General features: G+C 45.1%; 2 protein-coding genes across 4 annotated transcripts in view; both read right to left on the minus strand.

The window, feature by feature from the left end:
- The window catches only part of LOC148105768 (focadhesin-like), a 28,102-nt gene extending 12,799 nt beyond the window's left edge, over window positions 1-15,303 (minus strand). Inside the window, exons 1-20 of the mRNA XM_087830670.1 lie at window positions 15,232-15,303; window positions 13,825-13,899; window positions 13,239-13,393; window positions 12,224-12,316; window positions 9,951-10,052; window positions 9,604-9,829; window positions 9,215-9,421; window positions 7,653-7,740; window positions 7,281-7,486; window positions 6,343-6,603; window positions 5,830-5,934; window positions 5,231-5,332; window positions 5,007-5,134; window positions 3,790-3,916; window positions 3,541-3,675; window positions 2,573-2,623; window positions 2,358-2,441; window positions 1,997-2,135; window positions 502-690; window positions 39-154 (exon numbers count right to left, since the gene is read on the minus strand). Coding sequence (XP_087686796.1) covers window positions 39-154; window positions 502-690; window positions 1,997-2,135; window positions 2,358-2,441; window positions 2,573-2,623; window positions 3,541-3,675; window positions 3,790-3,916; window positions 5,007-5,134; window positions 5,231-5,332; window positions 5,830-5,934; window positions 6,343-6,603; window positions 7,281-7,486; window positions 7,653-7,740; window positions 9,215-9,421; window positions 9,604-9,829; window positions 9,951-10,052; window positions 12,224-12,316; window positions 13,239-13,393; window positions 13,825-13,899; window positions 15,232-15,288 — 2,646 coding nt within the window. The 5' untranslated portion in view covers window positions 15,289-15,303. The remainder of the gene's footprint in view (window positions 1-38; window positions 155-501; window positions 691-1,996; window positions 2,136-2,357; window positions 2,442-2,572; window positions 2,624-3,540; window positions 3,676-3,789; window positions 3,917-5,006; window positions 5,135-5,230; window positions 5,333-5,829; window positions 5,935-6,342; window positions 6,604-7,280; window positions 7,487-7,652; window positions 7,741-9,214; window positions 9,422-9,603; window positions 9,830-9,950; window positions 10,053-12,223; window positions 12,317-13,238; window positions 13,394-13,824; window positions 13,900-15,231) is intronic.
- Window positions 1-21,867, minus strand: part of LOC148105762 (protein NLRC3-like) — a 230,505-nt gene that overhangs the window by 193,469 nt on the left and 15,169 nt on the right. The window contains exon 7 of one of the 3 annotated variants that reach the window (XM_087838908.1): window positions 19,967-20,117. The exons of the other annotated variants lie outside the window; for them this stretch is intronic. Within the exon in view, the coding sequence (XP_087695034.1) occupies window positions 19,967-20,117 (151 nt within the window). Of the gene's footprint in view, window positions 1-19,966; window positions 20,118-21,867 lie in introns of those variants that run through there. 3 annotated transcript variants of the gene reach the window in all.

Genomic DNA, 21,867 nt, shown 5'->3' on the forward strand with positions numbered 1-21,867 from the left:
GAACAAGAGAGAAAGCAATGGAAGAAGACAACACGTACTTCATGAACGAGGGCTGTCAGCGTCTGCTGGTAACTGCGGCTGACGAGGAAGCGGCTGATGGGTCTCCCAGCACGATCGGTCTGCACAGACAGACTGTACGACAGAAGCAGCCCAGCTGCACCACAGACAGAGAGGCTGAGTTATAATGGTGCTTCCAACAGTGACGTGTTGGTACAGACACACTGTTTGAAATCTCCACCATGTCCTGGCTTTATGAGAACCAAACAGATTAAATCTGCAGAATATCTTCATCTTCCAAACCTCTCCTCAGAAAGACGTCCCTTCCTGTAGCTCCACATATTCTCTCTTCCTCACCAATTTAAGAAACACAACTTTGATATGCTGACTGACAGATTTTACAGAGTTTAAAGGCAAAGCAGCAACATGTTCATAGTGACGTTCAACGACACCACACAGTCGATATCACTGACACCAACTAAATGAGAGGTGTCACTGGGTCACCTGCCAGTCCTGGCTTCAGCCCAGGCTGCTTGTTTTTCTCGTAGGTCTTGAGCATGAACGACGGGATCCCTGCCACCGTTTTACCCTGGTCTGAGCGGAGGTTACCCCCCCTCAGGGCTGAGAAGTAGATTCCCCGCGGCATCTGACTCATCTCCTGCCTCACCAGTGACGTCAAGAAGAGCTCGAAGGCTGGAAACATAAAAGAAACACCATCAATGCATCATCAGCATTACTCAGTATCACACGCAGATGTGACAGATCCACGATCTCTCCAGCAGGAAACACACCAAACACCTGACGTCTGTTTCTGTGCAGCTCAAACAGCTCAAACAGCTGATGTTGATGGTTATGAACAGTTGTGCTAAACAAAAATGTTGTAACATCATGCAGCGTACATGTGTTCCTAAAGTATCTTAGCGGTCCCAGGACTGCGCTCTCCTGGAAGCTGCTTTCAGGGTTACAGCCTCTAACGCTCCTACTGCCACTAAGACCACTTTGTTCTTGTTCTCCAGTCGCTGCTACTCTGGAAGTTGAAGCACCCCCGACCCTTACTCCTACTACCGGCTCGACGGGGCTTCTAGTCCACATGTGGCGCGGGTGTTTCTATACACTACAGCTTCCTGGTTGTGCTTTGAGTTTATGCTATCCCAGCTTGCATCTTACATCCTGCTACTACGTGGTGGAAAATGTCCGTAGCACCTTTGCACAGTCTGCAGCCGTGGTAGACTCCCTCCTACCACAGCTCACCTCTAAGCATCTGGATCTTTCTACCATTCATCGGGCTTCTCAGCATCTGTTTCAGCATCTGCACGGATTTGGCTCTGACTGATCTTCATCCTGCTGGCCTCACCAGGTGGATCTCACTGACTCCTCCCATACAGCTTGATGTCATCTACAGGATGACATTTGATGACATCACCTCTTAGTGATGAGCTGGCTTTGGGGATTGAAGCCTTTGCAGACAGAAGCTGGGACACTGCACACTCCAGTACTGTCTCCCACAGTTCCTGATGAATGTTATCAGTGCACTGAAGCACAGTAACAAGCAGGTCAGTGTGCATGAATGGGGCACAGAGTCAGGTTGGTCTGCCTAGTCTTAAGTGCTCTTGTACTGTCAGAATGACACGATAGCAGCCCTACGAACCAGCAGCTGAGCTTTTGTGTTGTTTCTAATGCTTTTCAGAGTTTTGCTCATGTACTGGCTCATGTGCCTCCACAGCTTCAGTAGCTCCTGTGTCGTGGAGAGGCGAGTTATCGGGCCGTGGTTTGATGGCCAGGACGGTTCAGTCCTGTGTTCGTGCCTTTAGCATTCCCCATATCTACAGACCGCTGATCACTGAACGCTTCTTAAACAGTAGACGTGGATTATGTCGGGTCCCGCTGTTGTCCCAGACTCATTGTCTCGAGAGTAGATCCTGGATGGATCTCTAGAAGCAGTTTATTCTGTCGGGACGACAGGATACGACCTGTTGGTTTGTTGGCTGCTCCAGTTTACCTGGAAGAACAGACGAGGTGGTGAGAGTCATCAGCTTCACATAAGATGAGCCTGGGACGGAGAGATCCTTCTCATCTTCCTCCTTTTCTTTACTCTGTTCATCTTCTTCGTTTTCAGGGAGCTTTGCAGGTGGTCGGGCCTTCCAATCAAAGAGGAGAGAGAGCTGACACACGGCGGCGTATAGGGACGTTTCTGAACACGCTAAAATAACTGAAACATCAGTTTCCTCATTAACTAGTGCCTCATAGTTACACCTGACTAACGTCTGAGGACAATTAATAAAGAAACATTGCAAAATGATCTGGCTAATATGTTAGAAACTGTTCTGATGTTGTTATGAGAGTGGAGCAGGACTCTTAACTGCCTCAGGAAGGTGGTTGATGGTGTGATCTGTTTCAGGAAAGGCTGCCAAAGCCCTGTAGCCACAGCTGGCCACCTCTGGATCCTGTTACAACACAAAGGTGCAGACACATGTTTCTGTTTCCTACAAGAGGATGAAACTTATGTGACATCACAGCATATTTGTGCATGTAGGAGTCATCATGTCAGCTGTGTGTGGATACAGTATATACAGACCTCGCTCAGAGCATAAGTCCAGAGAATGCTGACCACCTCTTCTTTTAATTTCTAATGACAAAAATAAGAAGTCATTTAACACACACACACACACACACACACACACACACACACACACACACACACACACTAGAATCAACAGAGTTTTCCAACCTTTTCTTATGTTTTCTGCAGACTTTCTTTCAGCCAAATCGCTGCACTGACCTAAAGCACGATCTGCACGACATTTCCTTCAAACACAGTGAAGGTGGACGCCGCTCTTAATGAAACCCAGAATTAGCTTTCATGTATATGAAAGTTGCTGCTGTGCTCTGGATCTTTGGCATTTTGCATGAAGCGATTTTCTCTAAGCTTCAGTTCACACAGCAGAGAAGTTTGTGTCTGACTCAGTGACTGCAAGGTGCTGCACAGGTCCTGTGGCTGCAACCCAAAAGCATCCCTATCAGGCGTCCTGTGCTAATACGCCATGTTTGGTTTTGGCCTTTGGTCTTGTGTTTGTTTAGATGCCACTTTGCAAACCTAAGCTGTACTGCCATATCATTGTTAGAGAGGAGGAGAGCTTTCCAACAAGCAGCACTGCATGGTCTAGGATTCATCTTCTGGGACGGCCTCTGCTGCACTGTGTTGAATCCTCCAGAGCAACAAATTACCAAAACGTCTGTTTTTAAAAAGAGGCTCACACTCGCTGATCCATTTATTAGTTACTGTGAAGTCCGAGCAGAGCAGGACTCTGAGGACTGGACCCTCACACGTCTGTACTTTGTGCTTCTACCCAACTTTACATTGATGTGCTAACTTTAGCTACCAAACACAGTGATGTAGAGATGTGACTCTACAGTGAGGTGATACAAACAGCTGGTGAGAGTCCTGTTTACAGACAGAACCACAGAGAAAAACAGAACCTGGTGGAGTTCCTGTGTCACTCTGTTAGCTCCTCAACACAGAGGAACATGAACGTTACGACGCACCTCGTACTGCTCTGATTTAACTGTGAGCTGAGGCACCAGAGCCAAAAGCTCAGCGATGGCTTGAACCACCTCTGGCTGTGAGTGACAGCTGAGCTCAGGCCAAACAGTTCTCCATGCTGAGATAATATCCACCACCTGAGAAAGAAACATTTCTTTTAAGACCAGAACTTTGGAAAAGATTCAAAAGTTATGATGCAGAAAAAAGATGATTCCTGAATTTAAAGAGACAAATGGAGACAGACGAGGTACCTCTGCTCGACACAGCTCCTGTAGTCCCTGCAGGACGAGAGCAGCCGGGGTTGCCAGGTCTGGTCTGTTGCACTGTTTTAAAGTGAGTGAAATGGCAGACACCATGTCCCCTGCATGCTGGTAAGGCCTGGTTAACACACACATCAGCGTGGACAAAGTGGAAAATGTGTTTCTTCTCATTTTGTTACCATTTTTATTAAAAAGCATTAAAAGTGCCAGGACACGTGTAAGTAAGTAAATGCCAAACACAGCTTCTTATCATTGCAAACTCTTCTGGCTGCAAATGTTTCACAATAAAAACAAACGTAAGCATTTGTGAAAACAAGAAACAGCTCAATGATTTGCTAAATTTGTGCTGTAGCATCCATCCAGAGGGTTTCCCAGGTTTTCACTAATGCTAACAAAGCTGCATGTACATGTTAGCAGGTGTAACAGGCCCCGGGACGATGAGCAGTGTGCACCAGCTGGTTAGAACAAAGGAAATAATCAAATAAAATCATCGTTTGATTTCATCAACACACATAAAGGCCAGTTCACAAACACTGACAAGCATTAGCTCACAGCTAACATGTAAAGGACGTGTGCAGGAGCCTGGATGCAGTTTGTGGAGTTTATATGATCAACATAGTTTTTGGGTTAAAGGTTAAAACTATAAAGTTATGGCTCACTTGCTTAGAGTTGTATTATATGGGAAGCAATGCTTACAGACTGACATAATAATAGTTTGATTTCTTTTGTTTCAAATGTATGCTTTTATTTTGATAGTCTGGCACAGACAGGAAGTTAGCTGCCTCTCAGTCTCTCTGTTTGATCTGAACTTTGTAAGACTTTGATCCTTCTGGATTCAGTCACGTGTAGCTGCTCTGAAAGATTTAAAACTGGACTCCTGCTGATTTTTGGAGAAACAGGGACTCAGTGGAGCGTCGAGCTGAGGCTTCATTCACTGCAAAGCTACAAAGTGCATTCATTTATCTTAACAAGCAAAGTTGATGTGACTGAAAAACAAATATTTCTATTTTTCTGAACTTTTCTCAGCTTGTTGAGCAGAAACATCTATGAAGAGTCCAGTCAGTGATTATTACTCATCAGAAGGGAAGATGAAGAGTCCTGGTGTTGGAAGCTCACACTGTCTGCACTGTGCATGCAAAGTCCACTGAATGAATGAACCAGTGAATGTAGGAAGTGCCCACTGTTTCTGTAAGTATGGGAGGACCCACCTCTCTCTGCAGATGTCCCTGACACAGGCGGCCCTGGCCAGGATCTGCTCCCACTGGGCGTCCCTCCCCAGCACCACCCTGCTGTCCTGCTGGCTCATTAGACGCTGCAGCTCTGGGTAGACCCGGTCCTTACAGACATGACCAAAGCAGCACACAATCAAAGACAAACAGAAGCTTTGAACACGTGAATATGACATTTATAGTAATGCGTTATTATTGCAAACCTGTTTCTTCCACAGAGCGGTCATGAGGCGCAGTCCCACTGCTCTCAGCTTGGGGGAGCCGGCCAGCATGTGCAGACTGTGCAGCACGATCGGGAAGCAAAGCTGGAATATTACAGCACATATGATCAGAGCCAAGTTTACAAGAGAAACACACGGTTACAGCTGAAGAAGGCAGATGTTAGACGATGACTGCTGGTTTGGAGAGTCCAGCTCACTGACAGAGTGCTTTATACTACAGAGCACTGCATCTATCCCACACAGAGGCTGCTGTGGTCCAATCCCAGCTCCTACAAACTGGGTACAAGAAACACTGTCCGTGTTCATCTCAGTTATTCACTGTTATTGGTGGATTGTGCTCACATGCGGGTATTTGGGACACGCGGGTCACTGGTTTTTAAACTCTAGAAGCCTCCTGGATGAAGAAAAGCTCCTCAGACTACATGACCTGGATGACCCCACAGATTAAAGCTCATCTGTGTGTATGATGGACTAAAACACACTGTGAGCGCTCAGATGAAGTAGAAAGGTGCTGCTGATGTTCCAGCCCCGTCTCCAGACGCTCACAGTCAGTACAGGTTCTTCTTAGTCGTGCTGCGTACCTTATGAGTGCCGAGGTTTGGCAGGCTTGTGAGAACAGTGTGAGCCAGGACGGGACTCTTTTCTTTGGTCAGTTTGAACAAAAGAAGCAGCACGAGGGGCGGGACCTGCAGAGGGAAACGCCCACATCAGCAAACACACCAACCAAACATTAGGGGTACAATGAAACAATGAGGGGTAAACTTCACACTTCATCTGCAGCTAGTGACTCCAACACAAGTCCAGAGGGAAGTCTGTCCCCTTAGAGCACTCCCTAACCTCTCCCTTTATACGGCAGCAGATTAGCAGCAATCACACAGCAGTGACAGCTTTTATCTTCCTGCTGATCTGAACCATTTCAAAGTCATGTGTTGGTGCCAAAACACCAGGTTATCAACATGTGTTTACTGCTCTTACAAAGACAAACACGAGCTAGCTGCCTTACATACAACATATCTACATGTCAGAGGGAACAACATGCATTACTTTATATTCAGGCCACAGATTTAAGAGAACCAGTTGTGTGGGTTATCTACCTGGCAGGGGTCGGCAGCAGCGACAGCCTGGCTTGCTTTCAAAGCCAGCTGGCAGATGTTTTCCTGACCCATGATGATGAGATAAGTCACAATCAGGACAAGAGAGGAGGACAGGCGCTGGCTGGACGACAGGGCGGAGCTGACCGCCAACAGCCAATCGGTCGCTGCTGCTGGATTGTTGGCCACTTTGCGCAGTACCGACAAAGACACGCTGAGCTCACTATACCAGGAACTCAGAGACAGAGGCAGTGATGGGGCCGGCTGAGGGAGACAGATTCATGAGAAACAAATGATAAAGAACAAAGAGCAAAGCTACAGATGCACCATGAATGTTAATGAAGTGTAATTTAAGGATCAAGCAAAGCATCCCAGAGGAACAACACTCCAGAGACTGGATGCTGACCCTGAAGAAGAGGCAGTAAAGACAGCCCTGTTGCTATGACACTGAGAGGGAAACAATATTTTTGCATGGATGTCGTCTGTGCTCTAATGCTCTGTCCACTCACCACCTAACAGCTACCTGCACTATTGTAACAGTGTTTGAATTACGTGGCTACACCTCAAAGAAAGACTCCAAAAACTGAATGTGAGAAACAGGCCTGGGGTTACCTGCAGGGTAACCTGCTGGGTTACCTGCTGGGTAACCCCAGGCCTGTTTCTCACATTCTGGCTACCTGCTAGGCTACCTGTTGGGCTACCTGTTGGGCTACCTGTTGGGTTACCTGCTGGGCTACCTGTTGGGCTACCTGCTGGGTTACATGCTAGGCTACCTGCTAGGCTACCTGTTGGGCTACCTGTTGGGTTACCTGCTGGGCTACCTGTTGGGCTACCTGTTGGGTTACCTGCTAGGCTACCTGTTGGGCTACCTGCTGGGTTACATGCTAGGCTACCTGCTAGGCTACCTGTTGGGCTACCTGTTGGGTTACCTGCTGTGTTACCTGCTGGGTTACCTGCTGGGGTTTATCTGCAGGCCTGCTAACTCTGTGCAGCAGGCTGTGAGCCAGCCTGTGGTTGGTGCTGTGTGTGTTCTGGTCAGTCAGCGGCTCAGTGAGACCCAAGCAGGACAGGAGCTGCAACACGGGGAGAATCAGGACCGGACTCAACCAGGGCGACGCCTCCGCTTGTTCAGGGACCAAACTCAGTGCTGTGTTGAGAGAAAGAATATCTCATGTAGGACACAAAGCTCTGTGAGGTTCCAACCATGACCTGCACACACAACCTAGTTTTGTTCCCACTAATTCTTTCACTGCTTCAAAGTCTCTTAAAGGAAGCTAAAGCCAGCAGAGCTTTGTCCAAAATAATCACTTTACCAAGTCTGAGAAGGCTGGTCAGCTGATCTGAAGGGGCTTCCAACAAGAGCAAGGCCACGCCCATCATCAGCTCATCCAACAGCAACTCCTGCAGAAAACAAACAGCGATGCCAACAGGTCAATACAGGCCAGAGAGGCCCGAGGGCTCACACATTACAGCACTGACAAGGTTCACAATGGGGGACATTTGACCCACATGTGTAAACCTCTATAGGCCAGAAGGCATCTTGTTCCATTCACTGACATCACCAGCAGACTGACAGCTAATAAATAAGTCAGCATGTTTGGTTTTGTAGGCGTGGACAGGATCGATGGTCAGGCTTCCTCTCAGAGAGGCTCCAACTGCAGGATGTGAATGATGTTAATAAGGTGAAACGTGTAAACAGAATCGGTCCCAGCATGGAGACAGTGTGTGAAGAAGACTCTGTATTTACATGAACCAATCACCACTGCAGAGCAGTTCATTTAATCCCCACGTAAGAAGGTCTGTGTAACCGTCACTACAGCTGTTTCTGTGATGAAGTTTCAGTCAGCTTTAATCAGCTGTTGGGATGAGATGCAGCGCAGAGACCAACAAGTGCTCAGCATCACTGGGAACAAACCACTTCAGGTGACCCATCATGGAGCTCATCCAGAGGATCAGAGCAGCGATCAAAGCAAAGGGTGACGAATCTAAAACATGTTCTGAGTTACTTCCTTCCACACGTGTTCATAGTTCTGATGGCTTCAGTGAGAATTAGTCTAAAGTAATTTTTCACACTAATTCTGGTCACACAGCGTCTCCAACACAGCTTTCTTTAATGTGACTGTAGCCTGAGGGTGCACAGCCTGACTCCATCACACACATGAGTGTAAACAAATCTGATGACAGCCATGAAAATGAGCAGAGGCAGAGACTGTAGTGCAGGGCTGTCACAGGCCACATATACTTCTATCAGAGATCATTCACGTGTCAGTTATTAACGGCTATTCAGTACGTAGGAGCCGAATCTTCAACCCTGCTGAGAACCCATGTAGGAGGGGTGGGACTGTATTTTAATGGGCACACCATGCAGCCAATCACACGCAGAGAGTGTCTGGGATCATACCATTATGTGACAGAAAGAAGGGGGCGTGTACAGGCCAGGTACACAAAGAGACGGGCAGCGTGAGCGCGCTGAAGTGAGACCCGCTTTCATTTTCAGCCATCATGGAGGACAAAAGGTTTCACACCTGTTCAGGCCTTAAACTCAGGTGTGCTCTCCCTGGTAGGAGCAACAAGGCTTTTATGAAAACACTGAACCAAACAATGCTACATTTCTACAAAGTGTCTTTGAGTGTCAGATATTCACATGTGTGCATGTCCATGTCAGCTCGCTGCAGTGAGTGAAGAAGCTGATCAGCATTAATGCCAAATAACCCACTGCTGTGAGTCCAGGCTCAGGTTTGGAGCAGAGATATTTGCACATGTAAAACAAAAAGCATCACTTTTGTTTACTTCCATATTTAGCTCACGTTAACCAGCACAGCAGCGCGGCTTCTTTATCTTTGCTGGTGTCTGATTGTCTACAAACAGCGATCACCTGACAGGCTGGAACAAGCTGCTGCATTAAGCCGATTATTGGTCTGCAGTCTCCGTTGAACTCGAGGCATCGCCGACACGCACACAGCAGCTGCAGAGCCAGCGCCGCTTTCTCTGGTTTCCACTGGTCTCCAGAGGTCCCAGTTAGATCTTGGAGCAGAGCGCCCACAAACGCACACAGCTCCAGGACTGCCTCCACGCTGTCCACCTGCAGGACAGAGAGGAGAGGCTGACATAGCTCCATCCTGCTCTCTGTATTAGTTACTTCCTGTCAATCTGAGCGTATGCAAATAAGAGAGACACATTTAAATGAACGATGGTGTAACATACAGAGTGGAAACATGTTGACGTGTCTTTGTACAGTTACCTAACATAACTTCAGTTTGTTACCTGCATGTGTGGAACCAGCTGACAAAGACAGAGCAGCAGCCTGTCAGACACTGGGGACAGCGTTTCCTGCTCCTTGTTCTGGGGGGCGGACCTGGATCCTCCCTGAATGGGCAGCATCACCCTAAGAAGACTCTGTCGAAGGAGCGCGTGCTCGGGTTGCCTGTGAGGTTGGCAGTATAGGTACCGAAGGAAGGGGGCCAGCATGGTGATATAAGCCTCTTTATCTCTGTAACGTACACACACACTGGAGTCATAAGAATCTCTGAGAATAGATCATCTCATAATGTCCAGTTGTCTTCAAAGTAGTGTACAACATAACAGCTACGATAGGAACCAGTAAGACTTACCTGTCAACAGCTTTCTGGATAAAGTCATCGATCTCGAACAGCAGAGCCGGCCAGCAGTCCACTCTGTTCTCCAGGGCTGTGACGTACGGGTGAGGGCTGCTCCTGCAATGGACGGGTCAGTGTCCCAGCTCTGATTCAAGTTATGGTCCCAACAAACCACTGAGTCAGTCTATTACAACGAAGACAAACTAAGAAGGCCTCAATCCACACAAGACCTGTTGCCTTCCTTCTCTCACCCCAACCAATCACAGCAGATGGCCCCGCCCCTCCCTGAGCCTGCCAGAGGTTTCTTCCTGTTAAAAGGGAGTTTTTCCTTCCCACTGTCGCCAAAGTGCTGCTCATAGGGGGTCATATGATTGTTGGGTTTTTCTCTGTGTTATTATAGGATATACTGTACAATATAAAGCACCTTGAGGCGACTGTTGTTGTGATTTGTTGCTGTATGAATAAAACTGAATTACAAGTTCTCCAAAGAACAAGTGCAAACTGTCAACACTAAAAACTATTGACAGTGTTATTTTAAAGCATTGATCCTTTACTGTTGGCTACACGTCGTCACTTTTGCAGAATGCAGTCATATAAATAGTCCTCCAACATCCATACTGTTTCCACACAAACTGGATTTACACACCCACTCCCACAGTGACAATCTAAAGGCAAAATGTCACGTAGCTGCCACCTATGAGGATGAAAACATGCTTAAAATATGGTGTACTCACACGTACCTCTAACCAGAGTCGAGTGTGAGAGACAAAACGTTAGCAGTTGCACACACACTAATGCATCCACTGATACCATCATAGATCAGCCTTTGAATGAAGTGCTGTGTGCCTGTTCAATCATTTTCCAAGTGCAGGAAGGAAGCTCACGTCTGTGCCTGTGACAGCCTGCACTGTGGGCCAGACGTCTACTCCTCCGTGTTTCCAGTCTTCACATGACGGAACCTGTTGGACCACATGTGTCACCCTTCAGCACGCCGTTTCCAGACCCTCACTTTCAATACACGCCAACTCGTCAGCCTATCAGAGCACTCCCCACGTTCCAGCACAAAGGAAGCAAACAATCAGGAGTTTCTTCTATTTATTGTGACTCAAAGTCTGTTGGTGTTTCAGAGCACTGGCAGACAATTTGGACAGAGGAGATCTTTCTGTTGCACCGCTGATTTTTATACGGATGTTCACGAGTGTCTTTGCCTTTGAGGTGAAGTCTGCAATCATCCACAGGACAGATTTTATACACTAAAAAGAGGAGAGCTCACTATATTGTGACCAAACATCACTTTTAATGTTAAAACCCTGTTCGTTCTTACAGCGGCCCCATCACTGCAGCCTCAGCACCGTCTGTCACTCTGTCCTCACTCATGAACAACACCCACAGATACTTAAACGCCTCCAACTTGGGCGCCAGCTCGTCCTTGACCTGGAGTGGGTGCTCCACTGTTTTCAGCTTTGAACCACAGCCTCAGACTTGGAGGTGCTGATTCTCATTCCCAATGTTTCCCACGCAGCTGCAGAATTACTCAAAACAGCATCGATAACAACACCCACCAGGAATAGATCCGACAGTGATGGCAAAACGGACCAAGCTCAAAAAGTCTTGCTCCATTGCCTCACCAAGCTCCTCGTACAGTTGAGTTTTTGCTTCAGCTTCTGCAAGAGTTACACTCATCCTGTCGATATCTGCCAGACAATAGCCAAGCCTAACAGGACGCTTCAACCTGCTGCTCCTGAACCTCCAATGTCTATCTTCTGGTTCAGAGATTGCCCCCACCACATTAAAGTCCCCCAGCAGGACTATGGAGTTGCTAGATGGGGTACCCACCTCACCCAGCAACTCTAAAAATGACTCTAAACAACTGTTAGTCACATGTGAACAAATGACTATCGGCACCTGTTCCCAACATGACGGCACAGGGAAGCAACCGTCTTGTCCACCAGGGAAAACTTCTAAATGCTGCCATCAAATCAGGGAGATGCAAACGTACCCATTCCCTGCCTGCCACCTCTCACTCTTTACATGTAGTCAGTATTTTTCAACCTCATGCACCAGTTTGGGATTCTCATGCTCCAAGAGCCAGTTTATAGCTGGGACTGAAGCACCAGAGCCTTTGACTGCCACCAGACAGAGCACCGGACCCCTACGGCACTTCAAGTGGGTGGTGGACCAATGCTGCTTCTTTGGACTAGCAGTAAGCTACAAGCTATATGTAGCTTGATAGATTACACAAGACAATATGTTTGAACATCTCTAGATATTAGACATGAGATACTTACCTGATAGAATACGGACAGGTGAAGTGTCCATCGCTCTGGTCAGCCTGCATCTCCAACAATCGCCGAATGACTTTTATCAACCCTTGAGTGTGTCTGTTGGACATCAGAGTCAGAATAACTGAAAAAACTAACAGTGTGAGCGTTTTCATTGCTTCAAATGTTTTCAAATAGTTACATTATGCTGCACAACTAGGTTAGCGTCCAGATTAGACAGCATCCAGCTCTGAACTGTGGAACAGTGACCTTTAACATTTTCATGTTTCCAGTTTGAACTTTCAAAGCTATTTTCTTTACTTCACATGAGCCCTGATGGAGAGCAATGACATCGTGGATTTATCCTCAGCACAGACTAAGCTGTGACCTCCATGTGTCTAACTCAGTTTGTAGACTGTCAGTCGGGTTCCTGCACTGGAAGCATTGACTCCATGTTACACACTGGTAGCTGGAAAAGAAGGCGACTGGACTTGATTAAGTTTTAAAGATGTTTCACTTCTTATACAAGGTGGAGAGACCCACATATTTAAACCCTACAGGGCGTTTCCCTCCTTGGAGATGGTCATCGAGCTATTTGTCATGTGCGTCATCACATGAGTATAAACAAAAGCGTAGGTCATTGTCAACACCAAGGGTTAAGGGTTGAACCACTATGAGACCTTTCCGCGACCCATCATGTGACCTTTGAGGTCACCTGAGGCGAGGTGTGAGTGGGCCTTTAAAGGGATTTAAAGACTGAATTTGTAGGTGACGATGGCCAGTAACAGTGGACATACACGGCCTTCTTCATACCTCTTCTCAGTTCACAGTGTTAGCATTCTCATGCTAAAGAGAGCCTTCTTTGTCCTGCTGATACACAACCTCGTCCTGCTGAGGTCTATCTTTCATGTTGTGCCTTTGTGCAGCGGCTGTAACGCTGCATGGATGCAGGTTACAGAGCCTCTGTCAGACTCATTGACAAACAGCTGAGCTGAGCTTTCTGAGGCAGGATCGTGGCGTCCAATAACTGCGCGTTGCATACCTTGCAGAAGGCAGGAGGTTGAGGACACCATTGAGGATGTAGTCCAGGTCTGCATGGCCCTGGTCCACCAATAACACCAAGGTGTCACAGCACGCTGAACACACCACAGCACAGTCACTGCAGCACTGCTGCCACAAAGCTTCCAGTGCTGGGCCCTGAACAACAACAGTGATGCAGTCAGTGTTTCAGAAGTTTAACAAAACGATCTGTGCCATTTCCACACATGCACTGAAGCGCTGAATGAAAACGGACAAAGACAGAGGTGCACGTGAGAATGCAATCTGTCCCACTCAGTTCAGCCACTCGGGCTCAGCACTGATTCAATCCCAACTCACAAGGTTTGATTCAATTTGGACTCAGACAGTCAGAAATATTATAACTATGATCGTTTATCAGTGCATATCCATATTTTATATCTGTGTATAAAAACAAAGCTGACACTGTGAGATCAGAGGTGTCAGCCTCACAGCAGATGTGTCAAAGTCACTGAGGATAAAACACAGGACCACATGAAGCAGATGTTCCTGCTCTTTTATACTTCATGTAACTAAAGAAATGATCATATGTGACTCTTACAGGAACTCACCTGAGCACAGGACCAGGTGATTTGCCCATCTGACCCTTTTTCCTTTAAGACAGCTGCAACAAGACTTCTCACCGTCTACAACACAAGAAAATCACACTTCTGTACCATTATTCACAATAACAAAGAGAGGAAGAGAAACCAACACTACAGAGTGAATGAATGAATGAATGAATGAATGAATTAGTGAATGAATGAATGAATGAATGAGTGAATGAATGAGTGAGTGAATGGATGGATGGATGGAGGGGTGAGTGAGTGAGTGAGTGAGTGAATGAATGAATGAATGAATGAATGAGTGAATGAGTGAGTGAATGAATGAATGGATTGATGGATGGATGGATGGATGAATGAATGAATGAGTGAATGAATGGTTGAACGAATGAAGGAATGAATGAATGGATTGATGGATGAATGGATGAATGAATGAATGAATCGATGGATGGATGGATGGATGGATGAATGAATGAGTGAATGAGTGAGTGAGTGAGTGAATGAATGAATGAGTGAATGAGTGAGTGAGTGAGTGAATGAATGAATGAATGGATTGATGGATGGATGGATGAATGAATGAATGAGTGAATGAGTGAATGAATGAATGGATGAATGGATGAATGAATGAATGAATGAATGAATGAATGGATTGATGGATGAATGAATGAATGAGTGAATGAATGAATGGATGAATGAATGGATTGATGGATGAATGAGTGAATGAATGAATGAATGAATGAATGAATGGATTGATGGATGAATGAATGAATGAGTGAATGAATGAATGAATGGATGGATGAATGAATGAGCGAATGAATGGATGAATGAATGAATGAATGAGTGAGTGAATGAATGAATGAATGGATTGAATGAATGAATGAGTAAATGAAAGAATGAATGAATGAATGAATGAATGAATGAATGAATGAATGAATGGATGAATGAATGAGTGAATGAATGAATGAATGTGCCTACAGGGACCTGAGTCTGTGTGTGTTCAGTAAAACCTGCCTCTCCTCTACATAAACATATTAAACACACGAGTGTGAGTGACTCAGAAACCCTCGTGGTTGCCAACAAACATACAAAGTAACTCTGTGTCTTGGATCTTGTTACACTGTAAACTCACCTCATATCTCTTTAAAATCCTCCAACAGCTGCACACATGTATCAGTGCACCTTACAGTCATGTTACTCTATCAAATAGTTACGTTACTCTTTACTCTGTCTTATCAGGAGACTTTTTTATGAGTATTGCTGAATTCCTGTTAATGGTAGAGATTTTCTGCCTGTGTGAGCTGCTACTTAGTTTACCTCTATCATTAACAAATCACTCGTACCTGTGGAATCAGACAAGGGAAGGATCATTGGTATCATTTGGATGGGAGGAGTCACAGAGCAGAGTCCGCCTCTTACCTGGGCTTGTATGACGGGGCTGGGGAACTCGAGCCGCGTCTTTAAACTCTCCATCATGTCACTGGATCATACCTGTGAACATCCAGAATCTCCATTAGAACAAGAGAAGGAGGTTTGATCAAAGTAAAGACAGCTCTCCTGTTAAACTACAGATGATCACATATCAGGGAAATCAGACTTTAGCTCAGGGATGTGACATCGAACCCCTGACTGATCCAAACAGGTTATTCTTCCTCTCAAACAAACATTCCCAAATGTTTGTCCCAAACAAAGGAAACCAAGATTACCCTTCAGCCATCCACCCACTAACTAAACAACACTTTAGGTTCATGTAAAGTTTCTGGATGAAACTTTATATGAACTTACATGACGTGTACATTGTTGTTTCTAAATGCATTTTGCTAAACTATTTTAGTACTGTGGCAGTGTGTTGTCATGTATATCTATTAATAAGGGTTCAAACATAGATGCTAACAGTGCCTGATTATGTTATCTTATATAACAAATACGTAGCTTTCAAAGAGAACACATGGTGATAGATGATGAAGTCTCCCAGCAGCCCTCCTACTGCAGTGTTACTGGGATACGCTCAGAGACACCTGATCCACTTCTAACAATAAGCTTTAGAGAAAAAACACAAACAATAAATGGGGAGTCTCATGAATCCAAGCTGGGAGCTGGTCCACAGGAGATGGGCCTAGCAACAACAAATAAGGCTGCAGTCTGAGGAGGGAGTGCTCTATCAGTATAACTTTGTACTACAAGCTTTTTAAGAGACGACAGAGGCTGATTATTCGAGACCTCGTCTGTCAGAAGGAGGATTTTAAATCTTGGCTTTAACAGGAGTTAGACCTGCTCTGGTGTCTGTTTTGGAGATGGTGACAATGACTTCAAATTAAAACTAAAACCCAGCTGGATGTGTCGTAGTGGAAAATGTTCAGTTTGTCTTTGAGAGTGACTGGAATGGACGAGGAGGGCCAGCTCAGGGTGAACCTGAGACCAGGTGACAGACCTGGATCCTCGGGACCAGGTGAGAGGAGGCAGATGAGTTGCTATGGAGACACTAAGAGGAGAAAGCGGAAGGAGGAGAATGAGCTACTATCTGTGGCGTTTCCGTCAGAGCCGCTGCGCAGATCTACCCTGCAGGGCTTCCGTCGTGATGTTCGTGGCAGGAACACTGCATTGTTTCTTGAAACTACACCGTTAGCTGGGTGACATTAACGGCGAGATGTGTGAAAAATGCAGTTTTCCAAGTGACAAAACTTTTATTAATGAAGTGCGAGAAAATAAGGTTGATTTGTCAAAGCGGTTTACTGCGGTGCGCAGCTCGTCCTGATGTTTCCTACATTTCCCACAGGCCAAAGCGCTTCACCACGAAGCTTCCGTACACACGAGGCCATCCACAAATATCTGGTGATCGGAGGAAACTAAACTGTAAAGTCGTCCGGACACAACTTTGAACAGGACCTGCTAATAGCAGCTTAGCATCAACACAAGCTAATGCTAACGTGATACAGCTGACGGCAGGTTCACTGTAATAGATACGCGGCTGTAACTGTAACTGCAGCAGGCTGAGAAAGACTAACGAAGCTCAGTTAAAGTTATACATGCTGTTCAAAAAACTTTACCTCCTTAATCCAGCAGACCCGCGCGGAAATACGGCGAGCAGCGAGGGCCAAAAAGGACAGGAAACCGCCTTTCTCACGCGATTACGTCACAGACATGCACAGCACGCGCAGGCTGAGTTCATATTTTCAGCACATTTAATAGAGCAATGAAATTATTATTATTATTGTTGTTTCTTGTTGTTAATATTATTTTAATGACAAAATGTTGACACACTGTGTGAAATGTAAATAAAATTGAATTAAATTAAATTAAATTAAATTACAAAAATTAAATCTCATGAACCCATACTTTATTCATAATGCTGTAGTGTGCAGCTTAGCAACATCCTCCTTAAACATGTAAAAGACATCATCTCCATGGGAGCACATGCTGCTCTAAAACCTGTGTATATAATTCAGTCTTGGTTCCTTTCCAAATGTGCAAGGTGCCACTTCCATAGGCACTGATCTAATGCCAACCATCACAGATGCAGCCTTTTTAAACACTGATAACAAACTTCAGCTCAGACATGTAAAGCGTCTCATTACAGACGATTTACAGCCGGCGAGCCTTCAAAGTCTTGGGTCTGAGATGAGTCCGTAAGAAACCACGTCGGCCGGTTTGGAAGCACGTCGCGAGGCTCCAAATGCTCCACCAGACCGCCGACAGGTCTCGCACGCCACAGCCGCTCTATCACGTGACACATACTGCTCCTATGAGCTAAGGTCATGTGTTGGGTTACGCCATGTCGCAAGTTTTCTGAGGTGCTTTTGTGATATTTAGTAGATCGGATTACATCTTTTTTTATTTATTACTTATATACGATCCAGTAATTTAGGTCAGTATCGGACTGATACCGATACGCAACGTCGGATCGGTCCATCTCTAGTTCAGATGGCTTTTAATGAGCCTTATAAAATAAACACAGTTTAAAAACATCTAGCAACTAAATCAAGGGTAGCCTGAACTTACAGTCACTGAACACAGCAAGTGTCCCTGCTCTCAGACACAAAACCTGCCTTTAAAAGTTCAGAGTAATGAAATCAGCAGTTCTGATTCTATCATTTGTAGTCTCACACACTTGTGCATTTCTGTTGTTTTGGTTCACATCGGTTGATTTTCTGCTGTAAACAACTAAAGAGAACATTTTCTAAACCTTTGAGTGTCCATCAGGATCCTGTAGAAACAGCTTCCATGTCAAAGATCAATATTCTGGATTCTGTTTAGAAAGAAAAAGATTTTTAGAAAATTCTCTAAAGAATTCAACATCTGTTTTGTTTTCTACTATTTATTTATTTTTTTAAAGTCACTCTAGCACAGATTTCTTTAGTCACATGTCTTTGTGTGTCTTCCATACAATCATTAAACATGCAAACACTCAACACAGCAACACTGAAAGCATTTGAGTGTAACTTTCATTCAAATCAAACTTTATACACAATTACAAAATGGAACAAAAGACAATCTAAACATTAAAACACTACAGCCACTGAAGAAACAAATGAAACCAATCACAAACATCAAAATATGATAACAGAAAAATAGAAGAGACATATCATACATCATATATCATCAGAGTGTTTCTCTAACAGCAGGAGCCTCTTTACACTCAGCTTCACACAGACGAGCTGAGGAATGATCAAGCAAACAACAGCATATCCTGATATGAGGCTCACAGATCAGGATCAATACAACACGTAGCAACCGACATTGATGTTGCCATGGTGACCACTGCCATATATAGTATTTCTGTTACCTCACTTGTCTTAAACATCAACGCTGGCTGTTTTTCATTTTACTAATGAGTCCACTCTCTTCACTCACTTTCGTCTCTTCCTCGTGTTTGAGCTCCTCTCAGAGAGGATTTAAGAAAGAGCTTTGATGATGGCTGTAGCTCAGGAGATAGAGCAAGGCATCTAATGATCAGAAGGTTGGTGGTTCAATCCCTGACTGCTCCAGCTGGCACACAAAGTATCCTTGAGCAAGACACTAACCCTCTCCGATGCATCCATCAGAGTATGAACGTGTTAAACAAGAATCAGTCCATTCACCATGGAAATATCAAAGTAGAAAGTGATGTCAGTTATGATTGGCTGCACAGCTGGATCACATGACCAGGTGAGTGGTACAAATAACAGGAAGCTTCTCTTGTGGCTTTAATAATCATTTGAATTGATAACTTATGATTTACAGACTGTTCTTTATCTTTTCATTGTCGTCTGAAACACAGAAAAATATCAATGTTGGAAAATATGACATTTATATTTAGTTTCTAAAGGATGGTTTAATTCTCCAAAGGCCACCACAGACATGACAAAGTTATTTCATCATTATAATGCACAAAAACTAAAATCAGGATGAGCCCTGCTGCTCACCAAACTTGTGTTGAAGAATAATTTGTGAATCATTTAGTTTAAAACATCAACTGACTGAATCCATGAATCTCATCATGTGTTTCTGAGTGAAAGACACAGACATGTACAGACTGAACTGTTTCTCTAACAGGTAAGACTAACTACACAGAGTCACTGACCCAGAGCCATGAATAATTCTTCTTAAGGAGAGAGGATACGATGGTTCCCAGAACCCAAATCCAGGATAAAGAGGTTCAGTGAATGTGGTGTTGAAGGTGTGGAGGTGGATCAGAGAGTCAGAGGAGACTCTGTAGAAGGACAGAGTGCCAGCAGGACAGTCCACATACACTGCTGCTCTGTTAGAGACAGAGGAGGAGGAGATGCGTGTTTCTCTGTAATTGTGCCACACAGAGGAACCAAGATGAGAGCAGCAAAGACTCCAGGACTGATCATTTCTACCAAAAACACACTCATCACTGTCTCCTTTCCTTTTGATTCCTCTGTAACTCACTGATATCCAAGCCCTGCTCGTCCACTCGACCTCCCAGTAACAGCGACCAGTCAGACCATCTCTACACAGCAGCTGAGGATGAACATCAAATCTGTCTGGATGATCAGGATATGACTGAACCTTCCACACACTCTCCACACGTGTCACCTTCCTGTTGTTGTCAAACAGTTGGAGGTCTGTGTTCACTGTGTTTGTGTCGATTGTGAGTTGACAGGAATCTGATGGAGAGAACAAACACAATCCAGCTGCAGTTATTGATCCATCATCTGTTCATTGATTGACACTTTGATGATGACTCCTGACATGATGAAGATGGTTGAATGTGTGCTGCTTTGTTTTCATGGATCCCATTAAAAACACACTTACACTTCCTCAGACCTGGTCTCAACCATCGGACTCCAGCAGGCTCCACCCTGAAAGGAGGAGGGGGGTCAGAGCAGCACAGTCAGCATGCACACATGGACATTACATGGCTCTCATACACACACTGTTACACACTGATAAAGGAACAGTCCAACATTTTGACACATAAATGTTTCAACTTCAAAAGAGCAAAACTCATAATCACATCACATTTAATCTCCTTTATTAAGCACGATGTCCAGGGAGCATTGACATGTGCCACAGTCAAGGTTCAACACACTGTGACATTCATGCTGTCAGGGAGTGGGTGCATATTAAATGTAAAGACTGGGACTGGCTACAAAAACTGATTCAGTACAGGTAGAGTGCAGCAGCCAGTGCATCACATATTTTGAGCTAATGCAGCGGTCATCACACCACATACTGCTTTCTATGTAAAGGAGCCTTCATTCTCAGATTAGGGCTGTTTGTGACCATAAAGTCTGTCTCACAAGGGCAGCCACTGGTCCAGGCGAGGATGCCTCCACAGTGGGATGTCTGAGGGTGCAGACATGGGTGAAGTTAGGACCAGGTGCCAGTGGACCTGTGGACCTCTGGAGATAGGAGTTATTGTTTCACTCCACCAAAAGCAGAGAGAAAGATGTTTATTAATAATCCTTCTAATTAATAAATGCTCTGTAGAGCAAATTTGTTGAAGGTAAACAAACATAAATGGTGGAAACAGCATCAACCAATCACAATGCTGCACTCTTGCAGGAGGAGGTTGTGATTTGATGCATGTGATGAATATATTTATTTCTTATTCTCCTAACAGGAAAATTATCTTTTATTTTTGTATATTTATACTAACATAAGTGCATTTAAAGGCTCGTCATCTTGATTTATTTATTCAGAAATGATATCAAACAATAAAACAGGAAACCCTGAATTAAATGACACAAATCTTGGTCATTGATGGTTACAGCTAACAGTGTCTCTGGGACCACTTTTGACAGCATTTGACTGAAGTGCTGGTTGGCTGCAGGGCCACCATGAAGGCTCTTTCTGGAGCTCTCCGGCTACGTCCACACTAACACGTTTTAGTTTGAAAACGCCTCGTTTTCTCTCCGTTTTGGCCTCCCGTCCACACTGAGACGGTGTTTTCCATCCATCCATCCATTTTCTTCCGCTTATCTGGGGCTGGGTCGCGGGGGCAGCAGCCCAAACAGAGAAGCCCAGACCTCCCTCTCCCCAGCCACCTACTCCAGCTTATCCGGGGGAACACCAAGGCGTTCCCAGGCCAGCCGAGAGATATAATAATAATAATAGCCACCTTTGAGAGGAAGCCCATTTCCACCACTTGTAATCACGATCTCGTTCTTTCGGTCACTACCCACAGCTCGTGGCCATAGCTGAGGGTCGGGGCGTAGATCGACCGGTAAATTGAGAGCTTCGCTTTTACACTCGGAGGTGCTGATTCTCATTCCCACCGCTTCACACTCGGCTGCGAATCGTTCCAAGGCGAGCTGGAAGCCTTCACCCGATGAAGCCAACAGAGCCACATCATCCACAAAAAGCAGAGATGAGATCCTGAGACCACCTAAGTCAGGGGTCAGCAGCCATTTGGACCCGGTTTCCATGCAAAAGAAAACACTTTGAGCTGCAAATGCTTTTTGACATCTAAAATTAAGATAACACTGCATATATTGTGTTTTACCTTTATGCTTTGTGTGAACAACTAAGGTGTGTTGCTTAAATCCATGAAGTGCTACAGAGAAAATTACATTTTATTTATGTAATTAACACATTTTGAACTCTTAA

This window comes from Neolamprologus brichardi, chromosome 3, assembly GCF_056152115.1.
Source record: "Neolamprologus brichardi isolate AB-2024 chromosome 3, ASM5615211v1, whole genome shotgun sequence".
NCBI lineage: Eukaryota > Metazoa > Chordata > Actinopteri > Cichliformes > Cichlidae > Neolamprologus > Neolamprologus brichardi.